Source organism: Ursus maritimus, unplaced genomic scaffold (genome assembly GCF_017311325.1).
Source record: "Ursus maritimus isolate PB19 unplaced genomic scaffold, ASM1731132v1 scaffold_10, whole genome shotgun sequence".
In the NCBI taxonomy this organism is placed as follows: Eukaryota; Metazoa; Chordata; class Mammalia; order Carnivora; family Ursidae; genus Ursus; species Ursus maritimus.
Window position 1 is genome coordinate 29,216,602 of NW_024423344.1, and position 13,152 is coordinate 29,229,753.

Consider the following 13,152-nt stretch of genomic DNA (forward strand, 5'->3'; position numbering starts at 1 on the left):
GTACCAAGGTTCTCAGATGCCTCTCTAAAGGAAATGTAAAGGGCCTCTGCCAAGGTTGGAGGCAGGGTGGAGGTATGAGGTGGGGGAACATGACACACCCCTGCCTCTCTTAACTAAAAAGGATCCCTGCCCCTATCCCAGGTTTATATGATATTTATACTCAAGGTGGGATGGGAGTAGGGAGAAGAGATACCACCTCTATACACTGACTCAGACACTACTGGATTTCACCCTTTGTCCTGCCTTCCAGACCTTGAACCCAACTCCTCACATTTCAAGTGTATCTACCCTATAACTCTCAGAAACTTTTAAATGATCCCAATGATATACTTTTTAAAAGACTGCCTCTGAAAAAAATAAAAATAAAAAAAGACTGCTGCTGCCAGCATGATTTCCACATTATGATTAATGGGAATCATTTATGCAAGTGGCATCTTGCTGAAAGTAACATAATCAATTACACGTTTGCCAGGATCACTTCGCGATAAAGACTGCCAAGTTCTACAATTATTCAAACACTAAAACGAAGTCAAGCTGCTGTGGCACCAGCATTAATTGGTAGGTGTTTATTTTTTAATAACCAACTTTCTTTTTTATGAACTTGTAAGAATTAAGACGATTTTTTATTCCTTCAAAGAAATAACATATTGCAAAAATATTTTAGGTGAAATAACACAAATACAAATAAGCAACTGTGTACAAAATAATTTATTACAGCATTATATAGGATGGCATTATTTTACAGTGAGTTTTTTTTCCTCAACAATTATGAATCTAAATAGCTTAGAGTGAAGGAAAACCATTTTAATTAGAATGGCTTCTCTAGATAAAATCTCCCTTTTTGAATTCATATTTGCCTTAAAGGGAAGTATTAATATTAGACATATTTACACAGTTCTCAAAGAAATATACTGAATGATTCCATTACTGTTTTCTGCACAAGATAAAACAAAAACCTATACTCCCCCCAAAAATATTGCTCAACAATGTTTTATTAGTTAAACTAACAATAGTTTAAATTCTCATTTTGCTGATACAAAAATGAATTTAATAGTCAATGCATGGCTTTAAGAGTAAGAATGTTTCCTTATAATCTGTATTCTTCCCTATTACTCTCCCTTGAAGCACACCACTTAGATATAAACTACTTGTTAAAACGCAAAGCAATTTAGTCAAGATAGCAGAATTCTTACCCATGGGTCTTTAAAAGACTGATCTAGGGATATGCAACAAATTTACCAGTGAATTTCCATGATGAAGAGGCAAACCAATCCCCACATTCTGAATCATCTACGTAAAACTGGAGTACCCTTACTCAATAGAAAGTACCCATTTTCATGGATATTAAAAAGGAAATGGTAAATCATTAAAAAATTAAGGTGGAAAAAAGGGCAAACTGAAATAAATTTTAAAATAAACCTCTATGTCTGCCAAAAAATAGTTTCATATTGTTTTTAACATACAGTTTACACTTTAAAACTGATGTGCTTTAATTAAAAATTAAGCAAATAAACAATAATACAACAAACCAATAACAGATCAAAACACAGATTCTGAAACCAGGATGTAAAGAAAATAATACAGTGGAGCTGTATACAACTTAGCTTAATAAGAAATTATATTCATGATACAGAAGTGACAGCACCCATCACAATGCTGATAATCTGAAAGTTTAAGAAAACTGTACAAGTATAAACAAGTAATTTTTAACAGATGTTTATGTAAATTGGCAGAGTCAGATAAAGGACAAAATAAGTTTACAGAATACTCCATTTAAAAATTCTATCCAATTATTTCATTTCACGCCTATATTAAAATACACCCTGAAAAGGAAACCCTGACCGGAATTCAGCTCTGAGTCTTACAGGAGTCAACTTTCTATGGGATTTCAAATTTCGTTTGCCAAGACTTCATAGTTAGCTGTATGGTTGAGTGCCACACTGTGACTGTCCACCTCATTCACACCAGGCAGGAAAGCGGAAGTGAAAGGAAGCAGGTTATGACAGGCCACCCTGTATTCTTCATACTGGGAATTACAGTGCCCAAAGCTGCCATCAAGCAGTGCCTCGGAAACCTTTAGTAAAGTCTATCAAAAAAGGTGAGAATAAAATAATTTTTAGGAAAAAAGGTTGGTTACTAATCATTGTAATAATCAAAAGATGCATCGAGGAAAAGAAAACTGGCAAGGCCTCGGTGTAAAATAACTTCTTGCTACCCGCAGAAAGTACACACCTCAAAACAGGAACATTTTATTATTTTTATTTTTTTAATTTAAATTCAATTAGTTAACATGTAGTGTATTATTAGTTTCATAGTAGAGTTCAGTGATTCATCAGCTCCACACAACACCCAGTGCTCATCATATCACGTGCCCTCCCCAAGGCCCCATCACCCAGTAACCCCAACCTCCACCCACCTCCCCTCCAACAACCCTCAGTTTAAAACAGGAACATTTTAGACATCAATTCTGCAAAGTCTTAAAAAAGTAAAATTCTAATACTTGACAGAGTGACTCTCTGAAACTGATCACTAATACGAAAATGTCCTTTATTAACCACAATAGTTCCCATTTACTGAGGGCTTACCATGCGTTAGGCAGGGGCTAAGCCCTTCGCAGTGTAGTGTTTCAGTCAGTCAACCCTTCCACCAAGCAGGTAAGGTAAGTGGTACAGACATACCCCGTGTTACTGCGCCTCACTCTATTGCGCTTTGCAGATACTGTGTTTCTTATAAATTGGGGCTTATGGCAACCCTGTGTCGAGCAAGTCTACTGGCACCATTTTCCCAACAGCATTTGCTCACTTTGTGTCCCTGTGTCATATTTTGGTAGTTCTTGCAAATATTTCAAACTTATTCGCTATTATTATATTTGTTATGATGATCTGTCATCAGTGATTACAACTCGCTGAAACCTCAGATGATAGCTGGCATTTTTTAGTAATAAACTATTTTTTAAATTAAGGTATATGGATTGTTTTTTTACACATAACACTACTGCACACTTAACGGACTACAGTATAGTATAAACATAACATTTATGTGCACTGGAAACCAAAAAATTCACTGGACTTTGTTGTGCTATTCACTTTATCAGCAGTGGTCTGGAGCCGAACCCACAGTATCTCCCAGGTACGCCTGTATTTTCATCCCCATCTGCCTAATGTGTGTGACACAGACCATAACCAGCAGAACTGAGATCCAAATCCAGACAGAACTCTGAAGGTCCACTCGAGAATTATGCTGTAAAGACACGTGTTTTGTCAGAGCACTCAGTATCCAAAAATTCGCACAAATCAGTCTGAAAAACCTTACCTTTACATTTTTATCTTTTATAGTTTCATCCAATCTAGTGGCAATAGCAATTGCTTTCTCTTGCCTTGACTTGTCCAGAAAATACATCATTTTAGCACCTGAAATACCAAGACACTACAAAATGAGTGAACTCCTAGATCTTAAAATTGATTTGATTGACATCGACCAATGACTTAAATTAGGGTTCCAAATGTTTAATCAGCAGTGGGTTGGAGCTGGCTCCTACCAGGACTTGGAAGCCCAACTCCCAATTCAGTGACATCCTATTGACAGACTGGGGCCACAATGGGAGTGTTTACATTATGGCAAAATACTACAAATCAGGGTTTCTTCTGTCACAAAGAGATGGTTGTCAAGCACTTACAAGGAGACCAGATTTAACAACTGCCCCTCCCCCTAGAAATGCTGAAACTCAAAATATAAATATGCGCTACCCTGTAGCATCATTCAATATTTCAGCTAAAATCATTTTTTAAATTTGATACCCTCAAATAAAACAACTAAGGAACAAATTACTGCCACAGATAAGTGTGGCAGAGGGACAAAAGGAAAATGCTTGCATGTTCACAAAGAAAATACGTAATTTAAAAAATTTTTTTATCCCTATTCCTATGTAATTTTTTTCTGCATCCACTAAAATGATCATATGGTGTTTACCCTTTCTCTCTCATTGATGCCATGTTTCACACCAATTGATTTGCAAATATTGAACCACCCTTGCAACCCAGGAAGAAATCCCCCTTGATCACAGTGAACAATTTTTTAATGTATTATTGAATTCAGTTTGCTACTATTTTGTTGAGGATTTTTGCATCTATATTCATCAGGGATATTGGCCTGTAGTTCTCTTTTTGTACTGTCTTTATCTGGTTTTGGTATCAGGGTAATACTGACCTCATAGAATGAATTTGGAAGTTTTTCTTCCTCTTCTATTTTTGGAAATAGTTTGAGAAGAATAGGTATTAACTCCTCTTTAAATATTTGGTAGAATTCACCTGTGAAGCCTTCCCTTTCACAATGGAGATAACAGGTATTCATTCAATTAATAACCTCTATCTCCTGGTCCATATTCTATGCTCATTTTTCTATTGGGCTTTTATCAATTTATATAGTTTATTGTTAGTTTATGCTTTACATATATTATTAGCTTTTTATCAGTTGCATATCTGTAAATATTTTTTTCCAATTGGCCTTTTGACTTTCTTTTTTTAATTTTTATTTATTATGTAATCTCTTTTTAATTTTTATTTATTAAGTAATCTCTTCCCCCAACATGGGGCTCAAACTCACAACCCTGAGATCAAGAGTCACATGCTCTACTTACGGTGTTTTTATTTTTATGTAGCAAAAATTACCTTTTCCTTAGAATTTCATATATTTGGGAAGGCATTTCCCATAATAACAATAAAGAAATGTTTTCTTTCATTATCCTGTATTCTTGGAAGAGAAATTCTTATCTGTCCTTACTACCAAGAAGTTGTAATTTTTCATAGGAATTAATTTTTCTCCATAGACCTCAGAATCAAGAAGTTTCCCTTCAGAACAAGAAAACTTAGGTTGAAATATTTAAATATATGGCTTACTGTAGGAGCATAGTTTTATATTATGTACTTCACTTTGTCCCCAATTCATTTTCCACAATCTTTTGTTCAGTTTAGCATCTTATCCATCCATGCCATTTTGTCATTTTATGAATTTGTATAAACTGCCTAAAATCCTTCCTATAACAGGCAGGACATAAATAAATCCTCAAAATACAAAATACGCAAAGTAGTAAAAATACAAGAAAAAAATAAATCACTCATAAACCCAAAATGTGAAGGCAACCACTAAAGTTTCCATATGTATTTCTTTTCAGCCTTTATCCCATGTAGGTGTTTTTGGTTTGTTTGTTTTTTTTTTTACATAGTTGAGATTATGTTGTATGTTAATTCTGTGTACGTATTACAAAATTATTTACCCGTCATTACAAATTTTTTGAATAAACATCACTTTATAGGACTGCCTGGTTTTCCATTTCATTACAAACCAAATACTATTTCCCCTCTTATTAGACATACATGAAATTTGTTTCCATTCTTTTTCCCACACTCACACACAGTATTTCAGGTAATATCTTTATAGTTAAAGCTCTATCTCTGCTTTGGATTAACTCTTTAAAATTATTTCTAAAAGTATGACCACAGCAAAAAATCACAGATAAATGAAGCTCTTTCTTTTTTTTTTAAGATTTATTTTATTTATTAGAGAGAGAGAGAGAGAGAGAATGCATGCACATGAGAGAGTGGAGGAAAGAATCTGCAGCAGATTCCCCTCAGCGCAGAGCCCTGCGTCGGACTCAATCCAGGACCCTGAGATCATAACCTGAGCCAAAACCAGGAGTCAGACACTCAACCAAGAGCCACCCAGATGCCCGGATGTGAAGCTCTTACTAAGGATGACAGACTGCTTTCCTACATGGCTCGGCCAGTTTTACACTTCCAGCAGCAAAATACAAGCGTGCTTAGTCACCATGTCTTTACCACACTTTCATCTCCTTTTTCCAAACAAACAAAAAAACCCTTTCTTAATTTGAAAGATCAAAAATGGTATTGTGTTCATTTCTTTTTCTATGATAATTTGAAAGGCTGAATATCTTTCCAAACTTTTATTTTCATCACATTCCTACCTTTTCCATAAATGTTTAACCCTGGGAGTCACACACTGACCTGAAAGCAGATGCTGAAGAGAGGTAGCATTGTGTTTGAGAAAATCCTCATTAAAACTTTCCAAATCCTTGTTGACAAATATTTTCTGCATTTCTTGAGATAGAACTTTGCTCACAATGTCTGGAAGATTACTATGATTAGACACTATAAAAACAAAACATTTGGAATTTAAAATTTTTTAAATCTGTCCCATGAAACAAAATCAACTGAAATACATTTATATTTATTATTAAGCTTGATACATCTTACATAGTAAAATACTGCTCCTTTGGAATATAAATACATTCGAGCTTAAAAATGCACTAATTTCTAGCATACCTCTGCTAGCATGTTTAATTTATAGATGTACCATAAATATTATCCTTTTTTTGCTTTATATTATTGCAAATCTCTTTAAGATTTTGACTGCTGAAGACAGTCATATTCTGGTATGTCTGAAGACTATTGACCTGTCATATATGCTTTTACGTTAATATTACCTTTTTTATACTTACCAGATTTAGAAAATTTAATTAAACATTCATGTAACCATGGGTGATTACTGTTGATGGCAAAAGCTCGTTTGACAGACTGCAGCATTAACAGGAACTTCCCTGTGTCATAAAAAAACATAAAGGTAACAGCATCAATATTTATGTATGTTATTTTAGTCACTTTATTCTAGCCTCACTTAAATTCCAGTAACAAAATGTTACCTTTCCTGTAACATTCATGAGCAAAATTCAAAGCTGACTTTGGCTATCAAAGACAACTTTTATTTTTTAAAGAAAAGCTTGAAATGATGTAGAATTGAATGCTTCAGATAAACAATTTGTGTGACTGTTCAAACTATTCTCAAATTGGGTTTGATCATAATACTCTAACTGATTGCCCTGTCAAGTTTTGAGCAGCAAAGGAAAAAGGGATTGGGAGCCTTTATGGAAGGCTGAAACAGAACTCTAACAAACGAAAAGAAAACCGATTCAACTGATAAAGATTATACCGAATATAAGGATTAACAACTGAATTCAAATTATTACCTTTTCTAAAATATATTTCAAATGCTAATAGATGAGTGTCAATGTTATCAGCAACAAGGTTCTTTAGAGGTATAAGGAACTTGACAGCTTCTTCTAATGGATTTTCTATCTATTTTGAAACAGAAAGGAAAATTACTACATTTAAAAACAGCTACACAAGTTAAATTTCCCCCAAACCTCAAATTAATACATATCTAAAGTAATTTACAGTTCTCTTTATATGACCAAATAAGAAAACATTTTAAAACTATCATCTGTAAGCAAATTCAAAATAGTCAATAATTTCAAAATGGAAATAGCTCTATTGTTTTTTCTGATTATAAACTCAATATAATCTCATAAAACTCCAAAAAGTCCAGGAAGTTATTCCATAGACTTAAGGAGATGGGAGACCAAATACTGACTGCCCTTATTCTTGAAACACTTCAAATAAGGAGGCAAATACAACTGCATCATGTAACTGGAAAAATGACCAATTTAAAATCCTTGTACTAGATTCCACAGTAAATAAACCTGAAAGTTAAGTATTTCCCTAAATCTGATCCCTAAATAGCTACAGAAACTTTGAGAAAATCCCAGAGATGAAATGCTTTCTCTTTGTAGCTAAAACCTATCAAGATATATAAAATGTTTCCAAACAGATAATTGTCTGGCTGCTGTTACCAAATTACCAAAAATTTAGTGTTAATAAAGCAGCACATATTTATTATCTTGGCAGGTCTGTGGGTTTAAATTCCAACATGAGTCTCACTGGGCTTAAAAATCAAGGTGCCAGAAGGACCACATGCCTTTTGGAGGCTCAGTTCCCTTTTGAGCTTCTCAAGGCTGCCCACAGTCTCCCTTTGTGGCTCCCTCCTTCCCTCTTCAGAACCAGTTAACAGAGGGCTGAGTCCTCCTCACAGCACTCCAACCCCCTCTCCAGTCTTCCTCTACTTTGAAGACCCACTGTGATTATACTGGGCTCAGCCAGGTAACTCAGGCTAACTTTCTTATTTTAAGGCTATCTGCCACATTAATTTCCCTTTGCCGTGTAATGTAACGTATTCGCAAATTCTAGGATTTGGAATGTGGCCAGATTTAAAGGGCCACTATGCTGTCCACCACCACAATTCTATGTATAATTTGCATTAACCAAAATTTCCACATTATCACTCAAAAATAATTGACTACTATCATAATGACCTTGAAATATTACAAAATGGCTTCTGATCTCTAGATTTAATTAAAACACATTTATGACTAGAACAGAACCAAATAACACAAATCCTACAAATAAAGACAGTAAATTCATCTCACCCTTTCTAATTTTTCAGGTATAAGTTCTTCTTTGAGACCACTGGCTTCTTCTTCTTCATCATCTCTTTTTTTCTTTTGATTTTTTTGTTGACGTTCCCTTTCTGCATGCTTTCTCTCTTCTTCCAGTTTAGCCTTTTTCTGAGCTCTTCTTTGCTTACTGAGCATTTTCTTCAACTCTTTGGCTGACAGGTTTTCTATAAATATCCAAATACCCAAATGAATACAAATTCTAAATCAAGGTTTCCGTTTTCCTCACTCTCCTGCAATACACAGTATTGTATTAAAGCAATACAGCTTTAAGAGGGGAAAGGTGGAAGAGGTGAGGATACAGACGCTTTTAGAAAGTACATTCCCACTGCCTAGCACACACCCCGGCACAGAAGGCAACCGGCAAATACTACACTGACTAAAATTAATCAATTCTAAAAAAATAATAAAAATAAATTAATAATAAAATAAAATTAATCAATTTTGGCCCAGTTCCGCCTCCTACACAATACACTACTTGAGGAAAACATCTTGCTAAGTCTCAAGTCCCAATCTGCATACAGTGCGGTGAGGACACCAACGATCTTCTTGGAATATATCAAGAATAAGTGAGACAGTGCATTTACACACACTTGTGATCTGTTCAGAAATTTGCCTCCATGCTACTATTCTCAAATATTTGTAGATACGAACATTTTTGTGAATAAAAAGCTGTACAGGTGTTCTCACTGGCACTATTATTTTCAATCAACTAGGCACTAGAAGTCGTAAGAATATGTATTTTTCCCAAAGGGTCTCACAGCTATTTAAAAACAAAAGAAAAACAAAGCACCCAGACATTTCTATTCTTCCCCAATTGGCCTTACTGAAGATAAAAATAAAAATGATTGCAGGGAGTCTGGCAGGCTCAGTTGGTAGAATGTGGGCCTCTTGATCTCGGGGTTATGAGTTTGAGCCCCACGTTGGGTGTAGAGATTACTTAAAAAAAAAAAACAAAACTTTAAAATAAATAAATAAGTAATTTTTTTAAAATGATTGCAAGTCCTCCATTAGGGTTATTTAGAAGTATCAGCTACAGAATATGATCCTGCTGACTTTTTCTAAGCACCTCCCTCCCTCCACCCATCATTTTTTTAGCATATAAGCAATCTGATGTCTTCACATCCATTTGATAATATGCTTTTCTATATGTTGTTTACGCTAATGACATTCTTAAATGTAGTGTTCTTTTCAATTCTTTGAACGCAAGTTTCTTTTCAGTTACCTGAATTTATTTCTTGTTGTTTGCTCTCATTGGTTAAGGGGTTATCATACAATTTCAAGTATATTTCAATCGCTGATCTAGCAGCCTTGAAATAGAAGGCATGTCTTCTGAGTATATCTTCTAATCTCAAAAGGTCAACATAGGCACGGAGGGTCATCTTTCTCATGCAGTATGTATGGAAGTCAAATTGATCATCGGTTATCTCAAAAAAATGCTTTAAAAAAAACCACAAAATTATCCCTTACATATATTTCAATAATGTCCATTTTTAAAAAGAAAATCATAAAAAGCCCGAAATACAATGTAACAGTCACAATTCCACTTAGTTGCCTTCTCTACTGGGCAGTCCTTAACACTACAAAGGACATCAAACTGTTCTTTGTATTCAACTTAAGTTTCTGTTACAACAATCCTTGGCCATTCCCTATAAATCATGTTTTGTGACGATACTCAATTTCTGTGTAATAAGTTAGATGACCAGATTTTTTTAAACCCTGAAATCAGTACATATTCATTTTTTGCTCTAAGGAAATATTTCTCCTCAGTATTCCCCCAAATCAGCATGGCAGAGTAAAACAGAGCTCTGAATGAAGGTCAAATATATATAGGTTCACATTAAATGTTTACAAATCAGACTGTTCTACTCAACTGTAAGCTCTCCGAGGGTGAGCCCTGTTATCTCTAACCCCACTGCCTGGCATAGGGACTAACATTCAATAAGCACAATTTTTGCCAACTAAAGAGAGAAGATGCTTATCAGGCATGTGTGACCTCTTAATGTCCTACAGCCTGAAATATTTAATCTACGTTAGGAATAAAGAAATCTATATGGCCAATTTCATAAAGTTGTTAAGGAATCAAATAAGATATTTTAAATTTCATTGGACACAGAGCATTATGATTTTTTCTCATTCAATAAACTCCTATTAATCTACCAACGTTCCATTTTAGCAACTATTAATCTGTAGTCTATGTATAAACAAACATAGTAACATTTTCCTAAGGAGAGAGTTCAAGGCTTTCATTCAATTCTCAAAGGGTCCATGGCCCCAGAAGTTGAAGAACTAATTCCTTACATGGCAAGAAGACAATTAACATCCCTACTTCAAAACTATGTATCCTTTTATATTCTTTCCTACACGCATCTCTACATCTTCTTTCTTTTCCCCTATTTTAGCTTCTCCAAAAATACATAGAAAAATGAATGATTCAATACACAAAGCCATTAAGCTCTTCTCCTACTTCACCTGCCCTGTCCTAGGAGCCAAAGTAACTCACTGTGCAGAAGACACATGAGTATTTGTCCACATTATTTCATAATTTTAGTTGTGTTGGTAATTAGAAATACTCTATACACAGAATTACATTAAGTACCTGATATTTTAAGGGAAGAATTCTAAGATAAAAAGAATAAGAGTACACAATGTGGAGGGGGGAAAATTCGAAAAAATGAACATTTAACATTAGTTGATAACTTTAAGAATCATGCTTTAATAGGTGGTATTTGAAAACTGCATTCCTCTCATTAATAAGACAAATCAACTCTCTTATAAGAATTAACATGAACTTGTTTTTTTTAATCAAAAGATTACATATTTCATAATGCTCTTCATGGTTAATGTAAATCAAGTTATGTCTAGCACCGTAAGATCTTAAAATTCAATACAACTGAGGAAAAATGGCAGGAATACAAAACGAGATGATAACATCTAAAAGATTACAGGACTTTTTTAAAGTTGAGAAACATTTATGTGTAAAAAGGCAGACCCACGTTTCAAGAGACACTCTAGCAGCTTTAGCAGACACAGATTCTAAGTCAAGTCTTAGAGGGAGCCGTAGGGAACCACAAACAGTTAAGCCGCCTCTTTACCAGTAACAGCCCACAGGCTGCCTCTCTCCAGTTAGTCTTCGGTACATAGGGTAACCAACTTATCCCAGCTTGCCTGGGGCTCTCTCAGTTTTTCCAATGAAGCCCTGCGTCTTAAGAACCTGCTCTGCCCCAGGCAAACCTGGATGTTGGTCACTCTATAGTAAGCTAACGACGGTAGACAGGATATGGCTAGAGTACGTTAGAAAAACAAAATAATTTTGCTTTGGGAAGAAATGCTATACGGCAGAACACTACTTAGAAACAACTAATCTTAGCTTTTCTTTTTTTTTGACTTTTAATTTTGGAATAATTATAGATTCAGAGCAAGTTACAAAGGTAACGTAGAGATATCCTGTATACTCTTCTCTCAGTTTCCCCTGTTAAGTTATATCCTATAAACAACAGTATGAGAACCAAAAAACTGACATTGGTACAATGTGGGTATATAGTTCTATGTGAGTTTACCACATGTGTAGATTAATGTAACTACCACTATAATCAAGACACAGAACTATTCCATCACTACAAAAATCTCCCTTATCTACCTTGGGGTGATTTTTTTAAGTCTCCAGATTTCTAAAACACAGAAATCTACTAGCTGACACAAACAGGTGTAGTTTCCCTATACTTTACCCAAACAATAACACAATATGGTCACCTCCCAGCTTCCTGCAGAAATTAGATACCCAAATTTTAACATATAGCTCAGGCTTTTAACCCAATTTTCCCCTCATTATAAACTACTAGTTCTTTTGGGGTAGGGGGAGGGTAATGCTGGCAGGAATTGCTTAACTTGTCAAAATTAGGCTTGAATCGAAATAAGACAAGTCAGTGGAGAATTAAGAAATGCTATTCACAGCTTAAGAGTGTGGTTTCCTTTAAGAATTCCCTATTAGTCCCTCTCATCTCACCCAGATGCTCCCACTCCATTACTTCTCAGAGTTCCTGGAGGAGACCAACAAGAGCTCATATCCAGAAAGACAACAAAAACCTCTGACTCAAAAAATAATAACCAGACCAACTAGAGCAGTATGCAACTCCATGCGCCTTATAGAAAATCGGTCATTATGAAGCATGCATCAACTGGATCAAGATTAAGATGCACTGGAAGACCAAGTTATGAACTGCCTATCGGAAGTTCTAGATCTTCTCATAAAGTTTTTGAAATATGTATTACTGCTCTGTTTCAGATATAAACCAGCACACTAAAATGATGAGAAACTAATCACCTGGAAAAAAAGGAAAAGAAAGAAATTCTTAAAAGATAAAATAGTTTAAAATTATTCTAAACACAAGTTTATATCCAATATTCTGAAGATTGTTGTTTTGTTTTGTTTTTAATAAAACTCAAGCCCTAAAGTGATTGGGCTGGACTTCATAACCTTTATATATAATCCTAAAATCCTCTGAGGGGGGCAAGATGAAAGCAAAAAAAAGTACTACACTGGACCATTCCAGAATTGTAACATTTTAAATCCAATTACTAAAAGCTCACAGAAATACATCATAGCTGAAACTGCCCTTGAAGAGAGAATTCTTGAATGAATTTTTGAAGGCAGAAGAAAGGCCTAGCCCTTATTTGAACTTCTATCTGTATTTGTTGAAGGTGAAGGTAAGCTGCAAAGTTTTATTTTTGAAAGGTGCTCATTTCTTTATTAAAATACTTAAAATCCAGGCACAAAAGCAACTCATGCA

At 34.8% G+C, this 13,152-nt stretch overlaps 1 protein-coding gene across 2 annotated transcripts in view; it reads right to left on the reverse strand.

Annotated features, from left to right (window-relative positions):
* Positions 1 to 690: 690 nt before the first annotated feature.
* NAA16 (N-alpha-acetyltransferase 16, NatA auxiliary subunit) overlaps positions 691 to 13,152 on the reverse strand; it is a 62,192-nt gene continuing 49,730 nt past the window's right edge. For both annotated transcript variants that reach the window (XM_040623212.1, XM_040623210.1), the window contains 7 exons: positions 9,588 to 9,801; positions 8,336 to 8,529; positions 7,040 to 7,148; positions 6,515 to 6,613; positions 6,021 to 6,164; positions 3,313 to 3,410; positions 691 to 2,086 (listed from right to left, as the gene is read on the reverse strand). In XM_040623212.1, the coding sequence (XP_040479146.1) occupies positions 1,889 to 2,086; positions 3,313 to 3,410; positions 6,021 to 6,164; positions 6,515 to 6,613; positions 7,040 to 7,148; positions 8,336 to 8,529; positions 9,588 to 9,801 (1,056 nt within the window). In that variant the 3' untranslated portion in view covers positions 691 to 1,888. The remainder of the gene's footprint in view (positions 2,087 to 3,312; positions 3,411 to 6,020; positions 6,165 to 6,514; positions 6,614 to 7,039; positions 7,149 to 8,335; positions 8,530 to 9,587; positions 9,802 to 13,152) is intronic.